This window comes from Cydia splendana, chromosome 5 (assembly GCF_910591565.1).
Source record: "Cydia splendana chromosome 5, ilCydSple1.2, whole genome shotgun sequence".
NCBI lineage: Eukaryota > Metazoa > Arthropoda > Insecta > Lepidoptera > Tortricidae > Cydia > Cydia splendana.
Genome location: NC_085964.1, coordinates 25,153,853 through 25,178,256, shown reverse-complemented (window position 1 = coordinate 25,178,256; position 24,404 = coordinate 25,153,853). Strand labels below are relative to the sequence as shown.

General features: G+C 38.9%; 2 protein-coding genes across 3 annotated transcripts; one reads left to right on the top strand and one right to left on the bottom strand.

The window, feature by feature from the left end:
• The first annotated feature begins 1,903 nt into the window (after positions 1-1,903).
• Positions 1,904-12,926, top strand: LOC134790922 (cingulin-like protein 1). Of its 2 annotated transcripts, XM_063761930.1 has the most exons (16): positions 1,904-2,040; positions 2,906-2,992; positions 4,094-4,219; positions 4,465-4,539; positions 5,072-5,158; positions 5,498-5,638; positions 5,965-6,036; positions 6,725-6,817; positions 7,180-7,245; positions 7,330-7,434; positions 7,542-7,641; positions 7,752-7,870; positions 8,500-8,633; positions 9,170-9,307; positions 9,428-9,776; positions 10,246-11,459. In XM_063761930.1, the coding sequence occupies exons 1-16, from the start codon at positions 1,963-1,965 to the stop codon at positions 10,507-10,509; spliced, it is 2,034 nt and encodes a 677-aa protein (XP_063618000.1). In that variant the 5' UTR covers positions 1,904-1,962; the 3' UTR covers positions 10,510-11,459. The 2 variants fall into 2 exon arrangements, with proteins under 2 accessions (XP_063618000.1, XP_063618001.1); XM_063761931.1 differs by lacking the exons at positions 5,072-5,158; positions 5,498-5,638; positions 5,965-6,036; positions 6,725-6,817 and having other exon boundaries at positions 10,246-12,926.
• A 16-nt stretch (positions 12,927-12,942) lies between these two features.
• LOC134790953 (beclin 1-associated autophagy-related key regulator) lies at positions 12,943-23,051 on the bottom strand. Its single transcript, XM_063761976.1, has 9 exons — positions 22,813-23,051; positions 21,783-22,016; positions 20,551-20,739; positions 20,146-20,273; positions 19,919-19,993; positions 18,634-18,706; positions 14,737-14,913; positions 13,511-13,637; positions 12,943-13,068 (listed from the first exon to the last, which is right to left on the bottom strand). The coding sequence occupies exons 1-9, from the start codon at positions 22,989-22,991 to the stop codon at positions 12,961-12,963; spliced, it is 1,290 nt and encodes a 429-aa protein (XP_063618046.1). The 5' UTR covers positions 22,992-23,051; the 3' UTR covers positions 12,943-12,960.
• Positions 23,052-24,404: the final 1,353 nt, after the last annotated feature.

Below are 24,404 nucleotides of genomic sequence, written 5' to 3'. Positions count from 1 at the left end.
AAAATCACAGTTTTGCCTCGAAACCACTAAGTACATGTCTTTCAAATTTGTCCTGTAGGTGCTATTTTTCGTGGCTTGCGCCATCTCCCTAATGGTCCGGCCGGCAGGTCGAAACTCGGCGGAAGCCGCGACACGCGCTTTGTTACCAAACACTAATGAATGCACATTTGCACAGGACAGGATGTCTTCCACGACGATTTCGTCAGCTTTTCTTCCGCGTTTTCGTTCTTGGATTTGACATCGTTAAAAAACGTGATATGAACGGGCTTGTGTAGTGTTCTTAATGAGAGTCATCTAAAAGGGTCCATAGTCAAAGTCTACATTCATACCTGGAATATAGTATCAGCCCTGCACTCTCTTAAGGTAGTGTCGTATTTTAAGTCGTATCAAAACTTATCGCATGATAAAAGTAAATAAATAAATAAAAGAATTTTATTTCGGATATAAATCCAGTTAGTTACATTAACTTATAAAACAGTGTTATATTAGTGTAATTACAAACTAATTTTAACCTACTTAGATGTTAATTTATTTTGCTACAGTGTGGAGTTTTGTCTACTGCTGCACCAGAGTGGAGTGTAACGTGTCACCCACGACAGTTGTCCGCCACCTCGGGGCCCCATTAACCCTGGAGTAAAACTTGTGATAGGATTGTCGTTCCATAAAAGGCATCAGTTCTGTTTGCAATATCGATATCAGACTAAATTACTATTGTTTTGATGTATCTACGAGCTAATCTATTGTTAGTTGTTTAGAGTCCAGTGTAAACTCTCCGTTAACGTCCGTATTCGTCTCGAGTAGATCTAATAACAGAGTTCGTACTACGATGCGTCAGGTTCGGTGCCTCTCATCCCTTTGATATTGTAACTGGAACACATTTGGCCATTCATGTATTTTGGCTTAGAAATGATCTAATATTTAACGATATTTTCACGTGGAATAGAACAGTTATAAATAGTGGCTTTACAGTTACTTTCGACTAGCGCATATATTTTGACAGGAATGGTATGAATGGGTTGGTGTACCTATAGTTCTACCAGTTATTTTCGTTTTGTCTGGAATCTATATAAAAAAGGGGAGGAAAGAGGCATTTTCATCGTGTTCCTTTTTAGGACATAGGAGGCAAACGAGCAGACGAATCTCCTGATGGTAAGCGATCACCGTCACCCAGGGATACCAGCAACACCAGAGGGCAACCCCTCTGGTCAACACCAGTGCACTTTATTATAGGTACATATATTATCGCCTGCCTGGGAAAAATGCATAACGATGCAATAAACTTCATATTCTGTTCTTCTTCGTTTGTATGCCTTGCCCTATGTATGTTAGGTAGCCTATAGGACAGTTTCCTATCGATTCTACGTTCACAATCTTTTAATGAAAAATACATGCATTGAGTTGTGTCTCAAACCAGACAGTCTACCTAAAGTCCATATCCCATATTTCTTTTGGGATATTCACAGCTTGCTAGTTGGACACGTAATCAAACGTGACTCATCCGATTCCCAGAACGAATCTAGGTATCCTGGCCAAGCCATAGCCAATTAGGTCACGATTTTACTCGACTCGGGTCGCAACCGGGCCGCTTCCGCCACCAAATGCCTATTTACAGATCGACAGAAATACGCGCAAAGTTACCGGTGCAGTTAGATGCGCTCGCGGCGGCGTTCCAAAATTAAACCATATTGGAACTGCCTGGAAATACAAGCCGGTTGAAATTGAAGATCTATAGATGAGCGCTACGTCTGGTTTTAGAATATTTCCGCTTGCACTCTAGTTTTCAGATGTAAACGGTTTGAAAGCAACGTTGAGTTCGGTGCTAAAGTAAAGTTTATGTTGTTTTGAGTGGAGGTGTTTGTGGGCTCGGCAGTGCGTTCGCGGACGGCGCGGCGTGTGTGGCGTGTGGTGTGTGTGGTGTGTGACGTGTCGAGTCGTGTGATGAGTACGTGTGCGTGTTTATAAATGTTGATTGTTGTGATGATGACGATGATGTTCAATGGGCTGGTGTGTGTGGATTCAGACAATAGTGACTTTACTAAAGTGAGTGCTATCGAGTAAGGATTCTATTTCTATGGATTAATTGGATGAAAATTTAATACAGATATGACAAATTCTTTTTGTACACATTTATTTATTTATTTAGAAATTTAATTCAGGCAACAATGCCCATATTACAAATACCTTACAGATTAACATAATATGTATTTTATAAACTTAAAACTAAACACTATTTAGTCGACAAAACGGCATGACTTAATCGCGCATGCTTAATTGACGGCATGGCTTAATTGAATTTAATCGCGTACCTCATTTAATAATTAAAATCAAACACCTACCGACGACCGGTACCTACTTAGTTTATGAAACTGATTGTTAATTAAATTGTTAACTTCAATTTACTTACACATCCATTCTTCTTTAAAACTTCTTTTCTTATATTTTAAGTAGGTATCTAAAGGTGACTCTTTTCGTTGATGTTCATTGTATTTTGTTGGGTAAGTAATTGTTAGTCGTATATTTTCTTGCATAAACCAACCAATGGCTCAAGTTTAGTTCTAAAAAAAGCCCGTCGACTAATAAAGCGCAGGTCCTTGCCCATTAGCTATAGGGGCTAATAGGCTTCGTCAAATGCATTTTTGTCGCGTATTTGGTCATAAATCATAATATAATAATAAATCTACTGTCTTAATATTTCAGTACAAATATTTACCTATGACAAATCCAAGTTTTGTATGAGATAGAGTTTTCGCATCTACATTTTAAAATTATGCCACCTTCTTCTACACAGGATTGGTTTGCCAGACTGCACCAATTATAATACTCTTGATAAACGCTTGATCATGCGGTTGTACCTAGGTACTTACCTGTGTATTCTGTGAGTGACCGTTGAGTGACTGGCCCGCAGGACAGCGGCGGCGGCGGATCGAGCTGCGCGGGCGCAGGCGCCAGCGAGCGCTACTACCGCGACAAGCTTATCGCCACGCTACAGATTGTAAGTAATAAAGTATGATTATGTGTTGTACGTGTAGGTAGGTACATAATATGTAGTGCCGAACAAATAAACGGGTCACCCGTGTCAGGTCAGGGCTTTGATTTCCCGTTTACAGTGCCGCTGCATGCGGGCGGCGGATGTTATCATAAATCATACCATACTACGATTCGATGATAGGTACCTATAATTTGCTTATGCTCCTAAAACAAAGAAAAAACTCATGTATTTTGCATGGCAATGGCTTTAGTTTAGAATGAATTACTTTTTCATATAGTATGCGTACACTAAACACCTATGCTTCCATAAAAACATAACAGATTTATTAAATATAAATTAAGAACGGGTCACTCACGTATTTTAAGTCGGAAAACGCTCGACATGTTTCACTTTCATGTTCTTAATTTATTTAATATGTCTGTGTCTCACGGAAGTTTTGTTATTAAACATACCTAACAGATTGTTACCAAACCTGACAACTCATAAAAACATTTCTATTTTGGGCTGGGAATGGAACAAGTTATACTCGACAGCCGGATGTCGTTTATAAAATCCATCCTGCCCGGGAAAATACCTACCTAGGTACTTTTAAAACTAAGTATCTTATATTTTTTTAGTTTGATTCAGTTCTTTAAACTTTTAAGCCCGTACAACACCCCAAAGAATAATTTCCAATATATCTAAAACGTAAATTGTCTGAGAGGATAAATTATGTAGGTATCTACAATTGTACATTGTTTTACATGGATAGAAAACACAGAAAATAAAAGTGGTCTCTGTTCCCTAAAATTGCTTTTGCCTGTACCCAAATTTCTACGCATTTTTTTCAATTTGTCATTTTAAAAACTGAAAAAAGTTAAATATCCTTTACAAAAGACTCATGGATTCAAAACGGTAAATCTTTGAATGAACGTTATATATAAGTACCTACATACCTACACGTAGGTACCTTACATTATATATATAGTCTGTCCGCTTTTCTAGAGTAGGTACGCTATAGTAAATCTATGGCGAACTTGATCTTGGAAATCGGATAGGCTATAGGTACCTATACCATTGTCCTACTTGACTCTAATGAATACATATAGTTTATGGTATGTGTAGTTGGAGAACAAGGAGGAGACGATACGTGTACAAGGTTCAAGTCTGTGCGTGGCGGAGGGCCGCATCGCCGAGTTGACCAAGCGGGCCACCCAACTACGGCGGGAGTTGGACCACAAGGCGCAAGAGGTCTGTACAGACCCCTCCTCCTCCTCTTTCCTTTCCTTCTTCCTCCTTCCTCCTCCTCCTCCCTCCGGACTCCTTTTTGGCTGTATTTTTCATTCGTTTTATTATATCATTGTTTTGATTTAAGTAATAAATAAGACAATTTTTACAAACAGCTAGGCATCCAACTAGTTATTTATAACTCTTTCTCTCTAGATTAGAGACTGGGTATCGATGGTTTATCTGACATCTGACATAATGTTTTTTAGTTGACCCAGCTGCGGCAGTGCGCAGAGAGCTGCCGGGTTGACAAGAGCGATGTCTGCATCAGCACCGACATTAAGGTCAGACAGTTTTATCCTACATGCTGGGTAACATGAACTTTATCTTCCTGGATCTCAGAAGCGTTTGTTTCGTGTAGTACTATTAGGTCTATTAGGTACTTATTCTGTGGTTCCGTTTTTATTATCGAATCTAATTTGGGCTTATATATTAAAAGTTTAAATTAGGTAGATAATAGGTATTATATCATTTTCATTTGTCCTTTGTATAGGACTCTGGAATCCAGTAGATATATATTAAAGTTACACTCATAACCTTACGCAAAGCCCTGAGTTTGGCAAATCGTCATTTAGGTATACTCTAGTGCACATTAGCTTCTTAAAAAACTTAACCTATTTCTTTCTGTCTTTCATTTTATCCATAAATTTACTTACTATAAAATAAAATGAAACCCCATTAAAAGCAAATTAAATAAACTAATGAAATGAGTTAAACATCTAAAATATGTAAAAATGAAATGTAAACACATTAATTATGAAAAGTAAACTGACAGTTGTGGTCCATGGTGTTTGTGATGTGTGAGTGGTGTTGTAGGAAGTGGAAGGGCAGAGGCAGCTGGTGCAGACCCTGGAAGACAACCTGGCGGTCGTCACCGACCTGTACCGCGAATGTTTTTACGAAGTGAGTCTTATTTCCCATTAATGTAATTATACAAAAACACGTACTAGATAACCAACATACCTACTGAGCAAACAACAAACATACATTGTGAAACAAAAAAACAGAATCATACGCACAATAAACGGGTTTTATTGTAGGTACCTTACTCTTATTCACTTTACGATTAAAAGCAGATGATAGAGATACAATACATACTTTTAACTAGTAGGTATCATTTAGAAATCAAGAAATTAAATTGACTAGTAGAACGCAAAGTATCAGAAAATAATATTCTCGTCTAAAAATACCAAATATCTTCTGTATCATGAAAGCGTGATCTAGTTTTTCCTGTTGTTATAGGCGGCCAAGCAGGAAGAGCTGATTGACATGCTCAGAAAGTCGTATTTGGACGTCCGATTGATGGAGAGGGCCAAGACGGATAGAATCACGAAGCTACACAATATCATCAACACGCAGAAGAGGTCCATCGAACAATGCCAGGTAAGGTCTTAATAAAGAGTCTGAATTCTCTGAATTAATTGAGTCTGAATCTGAGTTGAAACATACCAACACGGCTCAAGTACCTTATATAAATGCGAAAGTAGCTCTGTCTATTATCTCTTCACGCTGAACTGATTTCGATAAAATTTGGTATGGAGATAGTTTGCATGATGGGGCATAGGGTAGTTTTTATCAATCATCAATTTCATAATTATCATTTTAGACGGATGAAATCGCTGACAGAAGCTAATATTATGATTTAAAAAAAACTTTGACATCATTTCACTATGCTGTTAATTTTATTATACAGGTGGTTCTGTTTTTAGGACGTGGTTATGGAGGTGGAGAGCTTAAAGTCAGAGATCTCCAGCTTTTTGAACAGCTCTAACAACGATTCGGTACTGCTCCAGACTTCTAGCGTCTAACGGTGTGATACTAACACTATAATTACAACATATACAATACATATACCTATGTAGATTCTTTCCTATATACATATATTTGTATCAAAAACCTTGTATTAACCTTGTACTTACTGTACCTACTGCTTATAACCTCGCTAAGACTAAGAGCGGTTTCGCACTACGTCCGATCCGAATCCGATCCGAACCCGTGAAAATATGTTCCGTAGTAGCCGTAGAACTATTTCTATGGTAAGTTACGCACTAGATCCGATCTCCGTCATCCGATTTCTTTCCGTCATTCAACGTGTGCGGTGCGTAACTTACCATAGAAATAGTTCTACGGCTACTACGGACCATATTTTCACGGGTTCGGACCGGATTCGGATCGGACGTAGTGCAAAACCGCTCTAAGCGACCTAAAAAAGAGGACAGTCACGATTAAACATTTGAAAAATCGAACATTTATATTCTATTTGCCTCTTTAAATGTTGAGTCCTTGTCTTTCGAGGTAGGTAGGTAAAACCATCTAAATATAATTATGCATGTTCATTTTTGCTTGTTGTTCAATGAAACTGTTTTAGACGCTCTGTGTCCTTTACGTAGGACATTTAGGTGAGTGTTCAGTGGTGTACATGAGTAGGTATCGAAATAAACCATTATCCTATAAGTTGTTTTATTGTAGGGCATGTGGGAGCGCGGGTCTGAGAGTCCCGATGTCGGGGAGGAGCTCGCAGACATCCTGGAGCAGCTGCGGCAGCTGCAACACATGCTTACTGTATGTTCGTGTGTCTGTGCACTCTGTGTGATTTTTGATTGGTCAAATTGTGCTTACCGAGGCCTGACTACTAAGAACATATATAAACTGTGTTTCTATATCCCTGACACTACTTGTAATAACAGTTGTAATGGCCAATCTATATTGTTTTGTTCAAAACTCAAGACTCTCTCACTCTTGTTTTGTTCGATTGGGCTGATTGTACCTATAATAAACTGGCCAAACGAACTGTACCTATGTTAGCATCCGACGATCATCGATGATAAAACACAGAATCATACGAAGCGAAAATCTGTAATGCTCAATGAAATGATAATGTTATATTAGTATGCAGTACCTACTTTATATTTTGTTGTTAACAGAGTGATTGTACGTGCGGTCTACAGGAAGAAAACTCGTCGTTGAAAGAAAGAAACAGAACTTTAGAGGTAGGTAACATTGTAAAATAATAACTTAATTATCAATACAAACTTTTGAAGCTGTGATTTAATAATTTTCAATTGCTATTTTAGGATGAACTAGAGCAAGTTAGGCAAAGAAATAAAGATCTCGATGAGTGCTTGCGGTATGAACTAAGTGAGCAGTATGAAAAACAATTGAAAGAAAAGGAACGAGAGGTAAGCTGCAGGTTTTAAGAAATGCTTTAAAAAAAAATTGTTCTTTACATAGAACTTCTGGTTATCAATTCATATGTATGTTTTGTTTATTGTTTTCATTTATACAGACGGAGGAAGCAGTGGAGAAGTTGGCCGAGGTGGAAAAAACTTCTATAAAACGAGGCGAAGCTTGCGAGACCCTCAAGAGGCAGTTACAACAGGCACAAGGTATTTAGAATCGAAAGTCAACGAAACAATTTTATTTTTAAAGTAGGTAGGTTGTTTCATAATGAGATAGTTGAGTGTAAAACGGTAGGTAATATCGTTGTTTATTGCAGTATTGGTGGAGGATAAGACAGCAGAGCTGGTGGATGTGCAGGAGACGAGCGCCGCGAAGGACGTCACCATCAGGTGCCTTCAACAAAAGCTGGAGCACTCGGAGACGCTTGTCCAAGAGGTACCTACCTTCGGTCTCTGCCTACCTACTGTCATTGTAGGTAGAAGTGTAAATACTGTATAGTATACACTTATTTTAATCTTGGGCAAGAAAGTGGTTACCTATATGTTTAACGAGAAAATAATAAACTTGTAGTTTGTATTGAATCGAAAAAACTTTAATTTTTAGGGTTCCGTACCCAAAGGGTATAAACGGAACTAACTATTACTAAGACTCGGCTGTCCGTCTGTCTGCCTGTCTGTCACCTGGCTGTATCTCATGATCCGTGACAGCTAGGCAGTTGAAATTTTCACAGATGATGTATTTCTGCTGCCGCTATAACAACAAATCGTCGTTGAGAATGCCAAATACGGTATGTGCGCGATTTTAATCAAATTAATTAATACCTTATGTATTTTGTTGCTAGGTAACTATTTGTCAATCAAAAATCGTGCACATAACGGATTTGGCATTCTCAACGACGAAATACTAAAAGCAAAATATAATAAATAAAGTGGGGCTACTATACAACGAACGTGATTTCTTGCTGGTTTTTGCGTACTGGCACAGAATAACTAATAGTACTTGGTAATGGTACGGAACCCTTCGTGCGCGAGTCCGACTCGCACTTGGCCGGTTTTTATTTCCAGGGATTGAATAAATTGTCGGAAGTAACTCAGTCGCGGTCGGATATACTGTTGAAGAGTCAGGCCACGATCTCCGAGCTGGAGCACCGGCTGAAGCTTGCCGTGCGGCGCTGCCGGGAGCTGGAGGCCGGGTGCAGGTACCATGTTTATACATTTAATACATACTGGTGTACCTACCTATTTCATTTTATCGTTAGTCTACCTGAACGTCTGAGATAAATATAAGCTAATAATTGCGATGCTACCGATCAAGTCACCGCCTTCAATAGTGAAGACTTGAAGAACTTTGGCTTCATTGAATTGTGTAGTGAATAAAAAATAGTAATTACCTACCTATAAATAAATAAATAAATATATGAGTAGGTAAATAGTAATTCATTTTAAACAGTATTAGTTAGGAGGAGTAGAGCGATTGTTTTGGAGTGGAACGAGTGGTCATAATAAATATACATATTCATATTCATATTCATTTTATTTATAATATTAATAATATTACATGTCATATATACATACACTGCACACTTGTTATCAATTATCACTCATCGCCGATCGCCGCCGCATCGGTTCTTGGCATTAAGCAAATAACAGTCAAAGTGGCAAACAGATTTTTTTATCAAGATAATTTTCATAGTTTTAGTACAACTACAACAATTAGTTTTGTGGGTGTTTACAGAGAGCAAGAGCGCTCAACGTCAAAACTACAAGCGTGTCTAGAGGAGGCACAAGCTAGAGGAGCGCTGCTATGTGACGAGTCGCGGCGCGTGACTGCCGGCGTCCGCCAGTGGATGAGGGAGAAGAAACAACAGACCAGGTACCGTCAAATCAATGTTGCCCGAAAACCTAGAAAACGATTCAAATGAAAACTAATTGCACATCGGCAGACTTTATGTAAAATTTTTCATAATCCATTTTCTTGCGTGTTTTATTTCAGAGAACAACAAGATAAAATTAAATTACAGAAATTAAAAATTCGTGAATTGGAACGTTGTGCTCGAATGCGACAAAACAACGATCTCACTAGCCAGAGCGAGACAGAACCAAGTTGCAGCGTATCACCATGTGAAAGCGGGACGTATCGCCGCAGACTCAGGCACATGTGTGCGAGCGAGATAATCTCGCCTAGCGTCTCTCTAGCGTGTGTAGGGCGGGAGGACGAGACTGCTAGTTGTTCCAAGTGCGTGTCGAATAGGCAGCAGGAGAGTGAAAGCGAGATGGCAAGCTGTTCACGTGCTCCCGTGCCGCCGACAAGAAAGAAGAGGCAGCAGTCTCGCAATGACCTTGTAAGATGCTTTGATATTTTTATAAGTTTTACTTACTAAATAACTAAGACAATTTCAAATCCAGTACTTCCTGAAGGCTATTTTATTTCTTCCGGTATATGTAGAAGTCCATTGTAAGTAATTTGATTCGACTCGTCGATCTCGAACGGATCTCCAGATCAAAAATGAAGAAAAAAATGGTTAGGAGACAACCATAGAATGACTGGCGTATTTCATGCAAAATCTATTAAAATAACTGGGTTTTGGAATTGGGTTCATTGGGAACAATATGTAATGACTTACGGCCGGTACAGACGGACTGAAATTTCCGAAATCCGACTGAAATTTGTATGAGTACTGCACGCCATCATCATCATGCCATCGACGCGGCGTGCAGTTCCCATATGAATTGCAGTCCGTCTGTACCGGCCCCTATTGAGGAATTTTGGTATTCATAACTTTGATTTCATTTCATGCATTTACATTCCAGAACTGTCTTACCCCACGACTATCACGCGTCCGCTTCGAGCCCTGCAGCCACCCGGACATCCGATGGACCCGCCTGTACAGTCGACTCCCGCGGCAGCTATCGAGCGGACACGTGGAGTACAGTCAGCCGCGACAAGTGTCTACTGGACCGGTGGACTACAGGCGGCCGCGGCAGGTGACTACAGACGAGGTGCTGGAGAGAGTAGAGCACTTGCATACCGCGCTGGTTGACGGCCAGAGGCGCTGGGGCAGGCATCGACGGTGATAGAAGATTTCTTTTATCTTATGTTATAAATAATACTACCCTGATCCCTTTCGAAAAATGTACTCCTCGGCTTCTGATTGTATTTAACCTTTTCGACGCCATGTCAAACATAAAAGCTGTCACTGGGACGCCACGTCACCGAAGTGTCAAAACGGAAGTTGAACCCTATGCATATGCACGTAGGTCTATGTTGCTCTGTGGTCAGTGACGGATTAATCCGTCGTCGCCTTTGGACCTACGGTGCGGATATATCCGTCATTGGCGTCCGCACTGGGCAGGCATAGACGGTGATTATAAATATTAATTGGCTTAACACACAATAAAGTCTACAAGGCCGCCCTTTAGAAGAAGATAAATGTTCCAATACCTAAAACAGTGGACACCGTTCGAGGAATGAGCCTTAGTTAGCATTTTTAACTTTAAAGTTAAAAGCAAATTGTGTATTTTTTATTGGAATCATGACCAACGTTACCATAATGATAATGTACCTACACTACCTACAGTTACCGATATTGTATATATTGTACTGTACAAGACTTAACTTTTCGGATGCATTTATTTTTAGCACTTACTACTTACTTGCGGTTGTTATGATCTATTTATTGTCTCTACATCTTTACCCTGTACACGCGAATCACTTCTTTATTGGTCATCATTTGACACGACGAATGGTGCAGGTCGTATTTATTAAATTGTTTGGCGTGTGTATAAAATGTATTGACAGGTTTGAGTTAAACATTTAAATTGTGACCATTGTAATAGTCGACGAGCAGTGAAGATTATCAAGACAGATAAATACGTCATGTAACCGTGTGGTATTCGTTTGCTAGTCGTATTAGGTTGTACTTTATTTATTAACTATTGTATTTATTTGTAACGAAGATTGTTTTGTTAAAGGTGAATTAAAACAATTAGATTTACAAAAACGTTTTATTTTCATTCAAAATAATTCACAAAAATTTATAAAAAAATAATCTATTTACATAACGTACATAAATACATGACTGTACATTAATGTTTAAGGTAGCTATACAGAATTAGAGAAAGTGACATCGGTTGCTGTGCAAAAAAAAAAGCTGTTTTTCTAATTGTCGATCAAAAAAACGTAAAATAAATGTTTTTGTAATTGTTGTTGTGTGTGTTGTTCAATCCGGAGGTCGCGGGTTCAAATCCTGGCTCGTACCAATGAGTTTTTCGAAACTTATTATGACGAAATATCATTTGATATTTACCACTAGCTTTTCGGTGAAGAAAAACATCGTGAGGAAACCTCATACATCTGCGAAGAAATTCAACGGCGTATGTGAAGGCCCCAAGGCATTGGGCTAGCGTGGGGACATTAGCCCAAGCCCTCTCGCGCATGAGAGGAGGCCTGTGCCCAGCAGTGGGACGCATGTAGGCTGAATTATTATTTCTAATTGTAATTTTTTCGTACCTAAATATATCTATTATAGTAATGGTTTGTCGAATGAAACCATGAAAAAAAAAATGTAAACTTATAAAAAACATTTAACGTTCGCAAACGCCAAATTACTCTCAGCAATTCCGAATTTATTCTGATATTTGCTTGGCACTAATTCATTTTCATGTTTTAAATTAGCGGCATGGGTTCCCGAGTCCTTTATAAAGGACAAATTCTTTTTACTTTTTTTAAATAATGCATGGGACTTGGTTCCAAATTCGGAACAATAGCTTGTTGGTCATTTTGTGTTAAATTATCACTGTGACAATAAATGTATTGAAATGAAAAGTCACAAAAGTGACTTGTCGTGTTAGTGTCATAAGATAGGGTAATTCGCCAGTAACTGGCCACCGGCTAATAACTGGCCACCCTAAACTAAAACTAAATGCTATTCATATATAACTGAATTCATTTTAGTATAACATTTCAATAGCTGGCCATCCTTTAATAACTAGCCACCTTATAATAATATGAATTCTGTTTATAGGTGAATAGAATTCATTTTTAGTTTAGGGTGGCACTTGCTTATTCGAGTTTTAGTTATACGATCTGTTTCCGTTATCATACCTACTGATCGTCAGACTGACTGTCTTAAAGGTCAGTTCAGTAACTAAAACTCGAATTGGCCTTTAATTCGTAATTTATAGTAATCGTGTTCCTGTAGTATTTTGTAATCGTTTTTGGTAATTATAAAAATGGGTAAATTACTTATTAGTATTTGAAATAATGATACCTAACTTGTTATGGGTTTGCGCGGCTTTTTATATCGTTCTACTTTAGAGAGATGTGTACGGCTTCAGATAAGAGACTTGTAATTGGAGTCCGGTCCTTTAGTCCTATTTCGTAACCTTTAGTATTTAGCAGAGTGCAGAATTTTAGTTCTACTTTGGAACTCTCTTATTAAATGGGAATTTACATTGCCAGTTTGACCTTAAGGTTACAAAATGGAAGTAAAGAGTCGGGTAGTACAATGTGTGTGTGTGTGTGTGTTATTTGGTCCAGCCGCGCCACATGGAGGCGAGGGAAGCCGCCGCGGACGTGACGAGGGAGGCGGCGGGCGGCGCCGCGGGGGGCGAGCGGCCACACACTTCTGTCTCCTGATGTCAATAATAACCAAGTGATATTATTATAACTACGTACGTGTCTAACTACATAGTTCTTAGTCACTTTAACTAAGGCCCTGGTCCCACCACCGACGATTAGATTAAAACTATAGAAACTAGAAACGAATTGGCGAGCAGCGAGAAGTGAGTGTGTAGTTCTGATAGTTTTGTCGCTCGGCTATATAATAAAGCGAGTGTTCGAGTGCGACGGGCGAATACTCGCACCACTCGCACCCGCGGGCGGGATGGCCGAGTATACAGATGTGTGCTTCCGTGTCGTTGAAAGCATTTCTCGCTTGTTATGCTAGAGTAGGTATGCCATGCCTATCTGTAATTTCGTCATTTCGGCATTTAAGTTTGTTAGAAAGGGATAGAATTTAACAAAGGTTGGTAAGTTTAATGAATACGGGGGTAAAAGTAGAAATAAAGTGTGTACCTCCTGTTCGGGCCAGTGCAGGTGCTCGGGCGGGTCGGGCTCGTCCGGCACCGCCAGCTCCAGCGCCTCCCACGCCGCCGCCGTCGCCGCGCTCTCCACCAACTTGTCACTAGTCCACGCTTCCACCCTGCAAACACGGGTATATATAAGTAAAACAATTACTTTGATCCTTTTTATATAACGATCCGAGCGATATCGCTCGACGCTTAAGCTAACGACATACATATTTGTTTATAAGAATCCTAATCATAAAAGGTATCTAAAAGTCGGCATCTCAAACACTATGAGATTTTCATTAAGGGTAAATTTGCTTGATATCGTAGCCCATTCGGCTGTTCTATGAGCCCTTCATGTGTCTCGGCGTCGATTTTAGGGACACGGGTTTTATAAATACGATATTCCATTAAAAGCGCGAGATAAAACAATTATTACAACTATTAGCTTTAAAAAAACCGGCGAAGTGCGAGTTGAAGCGCTGGTGGCCTAGCGGTAAGAGCATGCGAATTGCAATCCGGAGGTCGCGGGTTCAAACCCCGGCTCGTACCAATGAGTTTTTTGGAACTTATGTACGAAATATCATTTGATATTTACCAGTCGCTTTTCGGTGAAGGAAAACATCGTGAGGAAACCGAACTAATCCCAATAAGGCCTAGTTTATCCTCCGGGTTGGAAGGTCAGATGGCAGTCGCTTTCGTAAAAACTAGTGCCTACGTCAATTCTTGGTATTAGTTGTCAAGTGGACCCCAGGCTCCCATGAGCCGTGGCACAATGCCGGGAAACGCGAGGAAGAAGAAGAAGGCCAAGTGCGAGTTGGACTCACGTTTCAAGGGTTCCGTACATTAAGTCCGACTCACGCTTGACTGTACATTACTAATAGGTTTTCCTGTCATTTATAGGTAAAGAACTATTTTGTGTATTTTTTCAAAATTTTAGACCCAATCGTTTCGGAAATAAAGGGGGGAATGGTCAGTTTTTGGCTACTTTCTTGAATAACTTCGAACCTCTGTATTTTAAAAATATAAAAAATATATATTTAAATTCTCAAGATGAGCTCTTTTATTTTATATATAACACGATATAGTTTGATAAACTTTATTTTTCAATTTTTTCTTTTTCATCATCGAAAGTTATCGGAAGTAGGAAGTCGCGTACTATTTAAACGTGTGTTTGCGTGGGAGCAAATATGTATGAGTGATAAAAGTAGTGGTAGTTATAAAGTACGGTACCGTCCCAGCGCGGGGTCGTCGGCGGCGGCGGCGGCGGCGAGCGCGGCGAGCGCGTGGAGCCGCGGCGGCGGGGGCGGCGCGGCGCCCGCGCGCGCCAGCAGCGCCGCCGCGCACGCGCACACGCGCAGCACGCGCGCGCGCAGACCCGCCGCAGACACGCGCCAGTTGGAGTACTCGCTGGAGGGATGTCACCCCGGGATCAGTTCAATTTGTCCACATTACGACAGTTATCGTCGTGATCGACTCTGCCCCGAGTTTAATGAGTACAAAATGTGAAAGATACACAATAAATGTTACAGTTTTATAGAAATTTGACTTTTATGGTGGCTCATCACTTGTTTAGGTGCCGCGTCGCACGAATACTTATTTTCCGTCTTCATGAATCCCGGAGACCTTTATAAATAGACCGCGAGCCGGGAACGGATCTCCGTGATCGATCGCCTCCCGGGCGAAAACTCGTATAGTGGTTAACGGCTATGTATCATGAACCCTCGTGTGGACGTCAGCCGCCGCTCCGTTGGTAGGTTTAGAAATGGCAGCCCCCGAAACGCGTAAAAATAATTAATACATATAGTCATCGCCACCCGCTTGATACTTTGTCAGATGATAGTTTAGATGGTGTTGTGAATAAAAAATATCGTCAGCCGGTTTTATCGCGGTGGAAAAAACGTCAGCTTCTTGCATGAACATGTAAAAATAAGCGCTTTACCTTTTTATGATAGTAATAACAAGATCATGAAACTTTCCACGTAGCATTTCATCAGGCGTTTCAATAACCTGATTACGCATTACACATACTTTATGTCCATAAATGGTTAGGCGCGGATTTGTTACATGTTCATGTGACCAGCTGACGGTCTTTCCACCGCGATATAACAGGCTGACTATTTTTTTTCATCTCTCCTGTTCGGAAAGTTCACCTTTCATAGGCTGATAACCGGGTGGAAAATTGTTTTTCCCACCCTAGGGTGGAAAGTAATTTTTTTAAATTTTTACTTCGAGCAACGGCTAACATCAGTTAAAAGCTATTAATCAGTTAAAAGCTCTCATATTAGCTTCCGCATGACTGAAATTGGCGCCGTTTACATTTTCATCGGAAAAAATCTAAAACCATAGACAATCCAATCTTAAATTGGGAGTGTCTGAAACGGCCTTAATGTGTACGCGCCTTAAAAAAAGTGAAACTGAATGAATGTAATGTACTGATAATATTTTAATAAACATTCATTGTCATTTATATTATTAATTTATTAACAAATATTTATGTTTATTTTATACATTTAAATATTAAATACAAGTAGTATAATTTTATACACAATAATAAATATATTGGCAGTAGCAATATTTTGATTTTCATAAAATAGAAAAAAAACTAATTAGGAAAAGGCGGGAATAGGTATTGGTACTAAATAAACTGTTGAGACATTACTTGCTCTGGTTCAAAATTGATTTTTCAAGTGATTCGAGTGACTTAAACGTAGAATTAACTCCTGAATCTGTTAAAGAAGAAGCAAAAACAGTGGTTGATAATCTTTTACCTGCATCTTCAAAACAAAGATACCTAAAGGCATACGAGCAGTTCATGAAATGGAGAAGCGTTAAAAAAGTTTGACGAAACCTGAGGTGGATGAGCTATCTGTATGATGACGAAGCCTGCGCTGTGGATCTGAAGGTACCTATGCTGTTATTATTATGTTTTTCTTTTTTGGGTCAATAAATTATTTTTTTTAGTTAAAAAAGTGAAGTCGCTGTCGGAAAACGTATTTTTGGCTTCTTTCAGTGAAATGTCTAAATCATTACAACCTTCCACACTTTGGAGCAATTAACTCTATGCTTAAATCAGTGATGAATACAAAGCATCAAGTGAACTTGAAAAACTTCATAAATACTTACCAATAATAAGCCTACATTTCTCGTGTTTGACTTTCCTCATAGTCGAAATGAAAAGTAGAGTGTTTAACTCGGGTAAAAGTAACCATCTCACCCTCGAACTATTGGCGCTCTCTCTTCGTTCGAGCGCCAAAATATCTCGGGTGAAATGGTTCACTTTCCATTTCCACCCTTGGTTAACACTCTACTATTAATTCATATTAGCATCTAAACTATTATCTGACAAAGTATCAGCCGGGAGGCGATGACTGATGATATATGCTCCTGGCCCGCGGTTTAAAAGTACAAATACAAAATTTTATTTTAGCAATTATCAAATACAACAGTACGAATTAAAAACAAAACAAAATAAACGTGATAGTTTCACAATAAAATGTAATTTTTATAGTTTTTACTCACGTAAAGTGAGAGTGAGAAGTTTTAAATTATTTTTCAGCCAGGATCGACGACAATCTAAACTAATAATACTTTTTCACCACACCAGCTCGGAAAGGCTTACTTTGCACTTCAAAAACTGATAGCAAAGTTGCATTTTATTCACATGTGAGGCAAAGTAATCAAATGCAATTTTTGAGTTGTTTTCTTATGTATGCCGGTAGAATTGTTTTTTAAAATGTATTTGGATGATTAATATTTAATAACATTCATTTGGATTTGATTTGGTTTGATTTTGTTTGATATTTTACATTTAATATTTGCTTCGGGTTGGTGTGGTGAAAAATTTTGTGTTTCACTCGGGGGCAAATTTTGTTTAACCCTCGTGCTTTAAGACCCTCGCAACGTACAAGATTCAATTTTTCGAACCACTCGCTACGCTCGTGGTTCAATTTTGGGATCTTTCGCTTGCTCGGATATCAATATTAGCACGAGCGGTTAAACAACAACTTTGTCCCCTTGTAAAACAATAGTACATTTCGATGCTAGTGCGGAAGGTATGTCATTACTTCACGAGTACCGAGATATCTTGCCACGAGCCGCAGGCGAGTGGGAAGACTCGGGACGATTGAAGAATGACATTTCCGCACGTGTATCGAACGACGTTTTTTAATACAGTTGCGAAAAAATAAGTAAAACATTGTTAATCGTACACTAAACAAAAGTGGTAACAGTGACAGCTCGCTTAGACGTCGTCTTTAAGTATATTATATCTATGGGCGTTTGGCAGCTATTCCGTTCCATTCAGACACCTTATTAAGAACGGAATTTTCAATATTCAATATTAAAAAATAAACGTGTTATAATGATGAAGAGGTAAGTATTAAAATATGAAATATGTATATTTTTCATATTCTTACATTAACAGTAGGTTTTTATGCTGATTACGACGTTTAAACGAAACTAATATTAACACTCATCAATAAGTAGTCGTGAATTGGAACAAGTATAAATTTAAAAAAATTGGAAAAGTAAAAAGCACTAGTTCGACATAACCAACTTTCCGCACGCTAAACAGCTACGTAAAGTAGCACTTTGTGAGCAACTGTATTAAAAATAACTATTGGACCTCAGAGAAGCGTGGTTCAAATCTATTCACGGCTCGGAATGCATCATGGAATTCCGAATCTTTTTGCTGCTCGCTGGTCTATCTAATACATGAATAAAAAATTGTTTTGTCCCAAAATTCACGCTAATGCAATAATCAACTTGAGCCCATCAACGTGCACACTAGCGCCACTGCTAAATAATCGTGATTATTTAAATTTAACGACAGGTAGTTAAAAAGGGGGGCCGCTACGTACTGTACTGTGTATTTAACTACCTTTTGAATATATCAAACTAGTTTTTCAATATATGCATCCAAAGTTAAAACGGCCGTTTTCCTAGATCGACGAATCCAGCAACATAAAAACTAGTTTGATGTATTCAAAATGTACTTAAATACATAATACAGTACTTAGCGGCCCCCTTTTTTAAATACCTGTCGTTAAATTTAAATAATCACCATCATTTAGCAGTGGCGCTAGTGTGCACGTTGATGGGCTCTTAACATTCGATTAAAATAATTACCTGAGCGTGAGCGCGTGCGGCAGCCGCGTGTCCAGCGTCCACGCCAGCAGCGCCACGAGCTGCGCCGCCAGACCTGCGCCACATATTCAATATACCTACTCATTTGATATCGGCTGAATGCAACACGCAACACTCTATGACAGTGCTTTCATTTTGATGTTTAGTTCCAAAAATAGCCCTGTGGCGCTAGTAGGACGATAGTGAACGTTCGGTCGTATGCGTTTACTTACCGGTTCATTTCAACATAATATTATTTATATTTCAACAAAAAAAATCTGGTCTATAATATTAATTAAGCCATACAGCAAGTGTCCTGTACTCGCTTGCTCGTGTTCCACCTCGACAGCGCGTTTACATGGGAGCAGCACATAGATGAGGTGTGCAGCCGATTGGGTAAGGCATGTTTCGCATTCGCACTGCGCCGCCTGGCACGAACAGCCGGCCGGGCCGCGGTGCGGGAATGCTACTTTGCAACGGTCCACTCGTTACTAACATATTACGGTACGGAGCTGTGGGCCCGAGCAGCTGATTGGTACCGCATTTTCTCCCTCCAGAAGCGAGCACTCCGCGGTATGGCCGGCAAGCCCAACGACGCCCCTGCCCGCGAACTCTTTATAGATTTTAAAATCATGCCCCTACCCTGTATACTTATACAACAGGTTCAGGTTCAGGTTCACATACGTCAATCGAGAGCTATTTAAATGCAGATGTACAAATCCCAAGTACCCCCTACGTATCAATAAATACGCAGATAGATTAGTAGCAGAGCGTCACAGACTAGCGAAGTCGGCGAAATCGGTCTATTGTCTCGGACCATCAGTATTTAACCGCCTCCCGGAATGCGTCAGAAATGCAACTTCCACCGCCGGTTTTAAATAAAGATTAAACAAGTGGCTTCTTACTAATATGTTTTATGACTATAATGAATTTTTTGACTTGCCACTCAGCTTATAATGTAATGATAAATTATGAATTTTAATGTAACACATAAACAATAATGAATCTTAAATATATATTAAAATGAATGTAATATAATTATATAAATGTACACGTAATGAATTTCTAAATTGTAAATATGTCTGTCTAAAAAATCCTAACTTACCATGTTTGTGTATGTAGGAAAAAAATATATACTATATGTACTAGTTAACTAAACAGACTTGTAACCATTGTTACCAATAAACTTTCATTTTAAAAACAACACAATATTTAGGTTTATTAATAAACTCAGGCGATTAGTAACATAGTTGTTCAGTATTTGTAGTAGATTGGGAACAGATCTCACCTAATGCTGCTACCGTGCGATGCAGAGGGTTGTCCGCCGGCTCCGCCGTCAATGACGCTTCTTTGTTCTGTTTCGCTGCGAAAGTCATTCAAAACAAATCAGTACCTAATATAAATATTATAATAAAAACGTAGTTATGAACTCTTTTGAACCCTAGTTGGACGAACTCACCGCAGTTCTCCTAACTGTGTGTGACAGGGGCTCTTCCTCAACTTGTCTACACTCACCCCAGGTGATCACATGCGAGTGGTCGCCGTCCGCGCACAGCCAGGGCGACACGATGTGTAGTTGTGTGCGCGTTGGGGGCTCTTCCTCGGGCTCTCCGCCCAGGAACTCCATGTCTTCTATACTGTCACTGCAAGTACACAAAAAGCAAACGGGTATTATGCGACGAACTTACACAAATCTATGCAGTCCTACAGACTGCACGATGTAAATATGACATGGATAAGGTTGATTACATAATACATAGAAAATTAACAATAATTATTTCACCACTTAGCCACTTGTGCTACTGACTGTACTTATTAAGCTGCGTGACAATGTAGTACATGCATTTTGGCGAGTCTGGACTGAACATTAAAAAGTCCTGTAGGTCAGCCTTTAAGAAGGAGTTTAACCTGTACCCGTACCTGGTATCTAAACTGATGTAGACGGGGAATATATATTTGTTGAGCTGCCGCACTCTTTCTCTCCGCAACGCCGCTAGGGCAGCGTTTTTATCGGCGCAGGCGTTGTGTCTCGTGTGTAGCTCCAGCCTCTGAGCCGCCGCGTGCGACGCCAGGTGCGACACGCGCTTCTGGTAGCGGGGGAGCTTTAACCTTGAGATACAAAGACAAAATTAATTTTGTACTAAATTGATACATCGGTAAACAACATTTCTGTTTCAATAAAAGGAACAAGTTTTTAGCTAAGATTTCATTTTTGGTACAAGGTTATATTGCTGACTGTACCTTTCTTTCCACAGGCAACTAATACTCATCTAAACAATTCTAACAACCCCAAACACAATTAGTTTTCATTGTTTCCACAGAGTTCCCATGGCCACCTACCGTCTCCATGATCAGATCAGCTTCATATACACATAATACTGCATTGTCATCCCATTTACATATGTATGCAAACTTTGAGCTCAAACAAATAATGGGAAGTGGATCTAATCTAGCTAAGTTGAACTTCTGAGTGCCAAACTTGGTTTACCCTTGAATTGCCGACAGACATTTCATCGAATGTTATTTCAAAGACAATGTTTCAAGTATTTTCATTTCATCAACAAGTTATTGCATCGAAGAATCGATACTAGTAAATTTAAATCGGGGACTTTTAATTCGTACTTGAGTTATTTTGTATATAGTTTATATCATGGTAATTCTTTACGGGTTTTCTTATTTAATTTTGGATTGTATTTAATAAAATTTATTACGCGTAAAATTATTTCAATTTGAAATATTTCGTTCTGTGTGGGGTCACTGGGGTCGCAGTTCTAACCTAACCTAAATCTAAAATTCTTACAACAGAAAAATATATAAATGTGTAGTATGACATATAAAAATGTATTAAAGTAATACGTCGATCAAATGAATTGCAATGTTTAGTAGTTGTGCCAATTAAAATAATTTGAAACGAATTAGCGATCAAGTAATATTTGTTGAATAGTATTTCTATGTAGTAAGAAAAATTGAAATAAATAGTATATGAAACAAAATAACGCCAAATATTATTACTAGTACTAACATTTCGATGAATCATTGTCGATGAAATAATATTCGATGAAAAGTTTGTTGGCAAAACAAGGGTACACCGTGCCAAACTTGCCTACGAATTGCAAGCATTGATTTAGTCACTGCATATATTACTTACATACCTTAGCTCATTGTTAAGTTGTGTGAGCTCCGTCAACTGTTTCCTCTTCTCATCAAGCCCATTCCTCCGTTGCTCGATGGCGAGCCGCAGAAGGTCCAACTTGTCTCGTGACTGTTTGGCCTCTGTTATTAAGCTGTCCCTCTTCAACTTGCCGGCCATCAGCTTCTCGCAGCGGTCCAGGATGTGCTTCCTGTTTGCTTTCAGACGTAACAGCTTGCCTTGTTTCTCTGAGAATCTGAAAATATAAAAGTTGTTGTTGAACAATACTGCAGCTTTAGGAATAGAATGAAATAAACATCAGGCTTAAAATCAGGCGCTTTATGCAGTCAAATGCTCAAGTAAATACAGGGTCATTTTTTTGAAAAAATATACCTCACTTCTTTTCTGCAGTTCTTTTTAATGCTTAATAAAAGTATGAAATAATATTGGTGCAAAACATGGAATATTGTGTAACCATTCATGATTTGCGTGCAGAGGCTTGTATCTGTATTCAGGCCAATGTAAGAAATACAATCATAATAATTATCAATGCCCTAGTATACAATGACACTATGTTTAATATTGATATTATTTTATTTAATCATCATACAAACATTTGCCATGCTTTCTATTTTGTTATAGTTTGTAGGATTGCATACCAACATGTATACACAAATTAATAATTGAACATGTGGAACAGTGGTCGGAATGGCCAGATTCAGCGAACACTTCTCTCAGAATGCAAGCTTTCTACAGAAATAATTCACGAGAGACTATAATTGGTTCATAAAACATGACACCAGCAACATGTACAGGCTAAAAACAACTAGTTCAATTCATAAGTTGCAAATTTTCATTCGCAAATCGCACTACGCAGTTGCAGAGACCCAAAAACCTTCACAAAAACCAACCATACTTTCTCTGACATATGGATCAAGATTTCAAGAAATTAATACAGAAATCTCGACTTTACAAAATGGTGGGTATATAAACAGTGTTGTTCAATTAATGAGACAACAGAAATAAACATAAATTATGTATAATATAACTACCTATCTGCATAAGGCATCGATGAATGTACGAAGTTGCCCGCCCGAATGCAATCCGGGCAGTAGAAGTTTTTCTTCACCGTATAACATAGTAGGCACTTTGTGTAATGTCCTTCACTCTCCGTGGACGATATTCGAAAGTCTCTCGGGGCTTCACTTTCTGTGAAATAACTTAAAGCCATAGTTTTTTGCTTCTACGATGTATGCTTATTGTTTGAGAAAATTGACGAACTGTCAACAACGTCAACTCGATATGTCAATTATCAGCTGGGAAGCGTTCCGTTTTACGCTAGCGAACGATCGTCTGAGTAGACGCGTTTAGAAATATAGTTGGTCAAACTAATTTGTTAGTCAGTAAGAACCAGGAAAACTATACCCATCCTTTTCTTTTGGGTGCTAGTACTAGTGTAAGACAAAGATAGTATGATTCTCCTCTGTCTATGATTGAAATGAGACAGTCCTTTGACAAACTATAATATTCAGACAAACATAATATGAAATAAAATTAATTAAAATCTAGAGTGAGATTAAATATATATATATAGTTGGTCAAGCAGATCATGTCAGTAGAAAAAGGCGGCAAATTTGAAAAATGTAGGCGCAATTTGAATTTTGCGCCTTTTTCTACCGACAAGATTTGCTTGACCATCTACAGTTGTATTTAATTTGCATATTAATCGAGATCAAGTTAGAAATTAAGATATAGAATTAAGGTGGCCTGCGTAAGACACAGTGCTTAGATTACTTAGGGGTCATCCAATCATCAATCATCCATTAATCACATCACACTAAATTTCGATGTTTTAGATCCCCCTTCCCCTTGTCACACTTTTTCATAGTATTTAATGCGTTTTGTCACACTTGGCATGACCCCTCTCAGCCCACCCCTGTTGCTGTGACGTAATATGTGGATGGTATTATGTGAATGTGGAAATGGGCAGGACACATTGTTTGTCTTGCAAGGTACACCGAGTCACCGACCGATCAAGATTGCAATCCAATGTCATAATCCAGTACTCGAAAATTACACACCCTAGCATTAAGTAGACTAAATCCCTTGAAAAACAATTCCACTCACTTTGTCCCAGCCATTAATAGACAAAATCGTGCAATTTTAACTACATAATGAAGAAAATTAAGTCATTGCTCAGTCTCATTTAAAACGTAACACAACACCAAATAACCCGAAACAGGTAGACTTTATCACATTCATGTTAAAGTATACATTCCAAACAAGTTTAAAAGAAAGATAAGTGTTAGAGCATGTTGATCCTAGCGGAGCGCCGCCGAAAAGGCCGTTTGAACGTTCGCCAGCATTGGCTTATCTTTTATACCATCGCCAACTTACTGAAAACAGCGGTGAAAACTCCAAACTACTTTCACCAAACACATTTCCACTGTATCTGGTGAACTAGCGACTGCAGTGGCCGCAAATGTAAGTTTGTCAGGGTATCCTTTACATTTTCGAGTCCGCTCGGCACACGGTGTTTGCTGGAAGAATTTACGGTCGTCTGACGTTTGAGAATTGAGAAAATGGAGAAATATCGTCAACACGGCTTTTAGGTTTTAGTTGTTTTAATGTTTATTGCTCTTAC

Excerpts from the sequence above, each read along its gene's own strand:
- LOC134790922 (XM_063761930.1), top strand. The coding sequence starts at position 1,963 with ATGTTGATTGTTGTGATGATGACGATGATGTTCAATGGGCTGGTGTGT. Across the intron at positions 7,642-7,751 it reads GCAGTTACAACAGGCACAAG|TATTGGTGGAGGATAAGACA; the intron begins GTATTTAGAATC and ends TGTTTATTGCAG. Across the intron at positions 9,777-10,245 it reads AGCAGTCTCGCAATGACCTT|AACTGTCTTACCCCACGACT; the intron begins GTAAGATGCTTT and ends TTTACATTCCAG.
- LOC134790953 (XM_063761976.1), bottom strand. The coding sequence starts at position 22,991 with ATGGCTTTAAGTTATTTCACAGAAAGTGAAGCCCCGAGAGACTTTCGA. Across the intron at positions 18,707-19,918 it reads TCGCACGGTAGCAGCATTAG|GTCTGGCGGCGCAGCTCGTG; the intron begins GTGAGATCTGTT and ends TATGTGGCGCAG. Across the intron at positions 13,069-13,510 it reads TGCACTGGCCCGAACAGGAG|GAGACAGAAGTGTGTGGCCG; the intron begins GTACACACTTTA and ends TATTGACATCAG.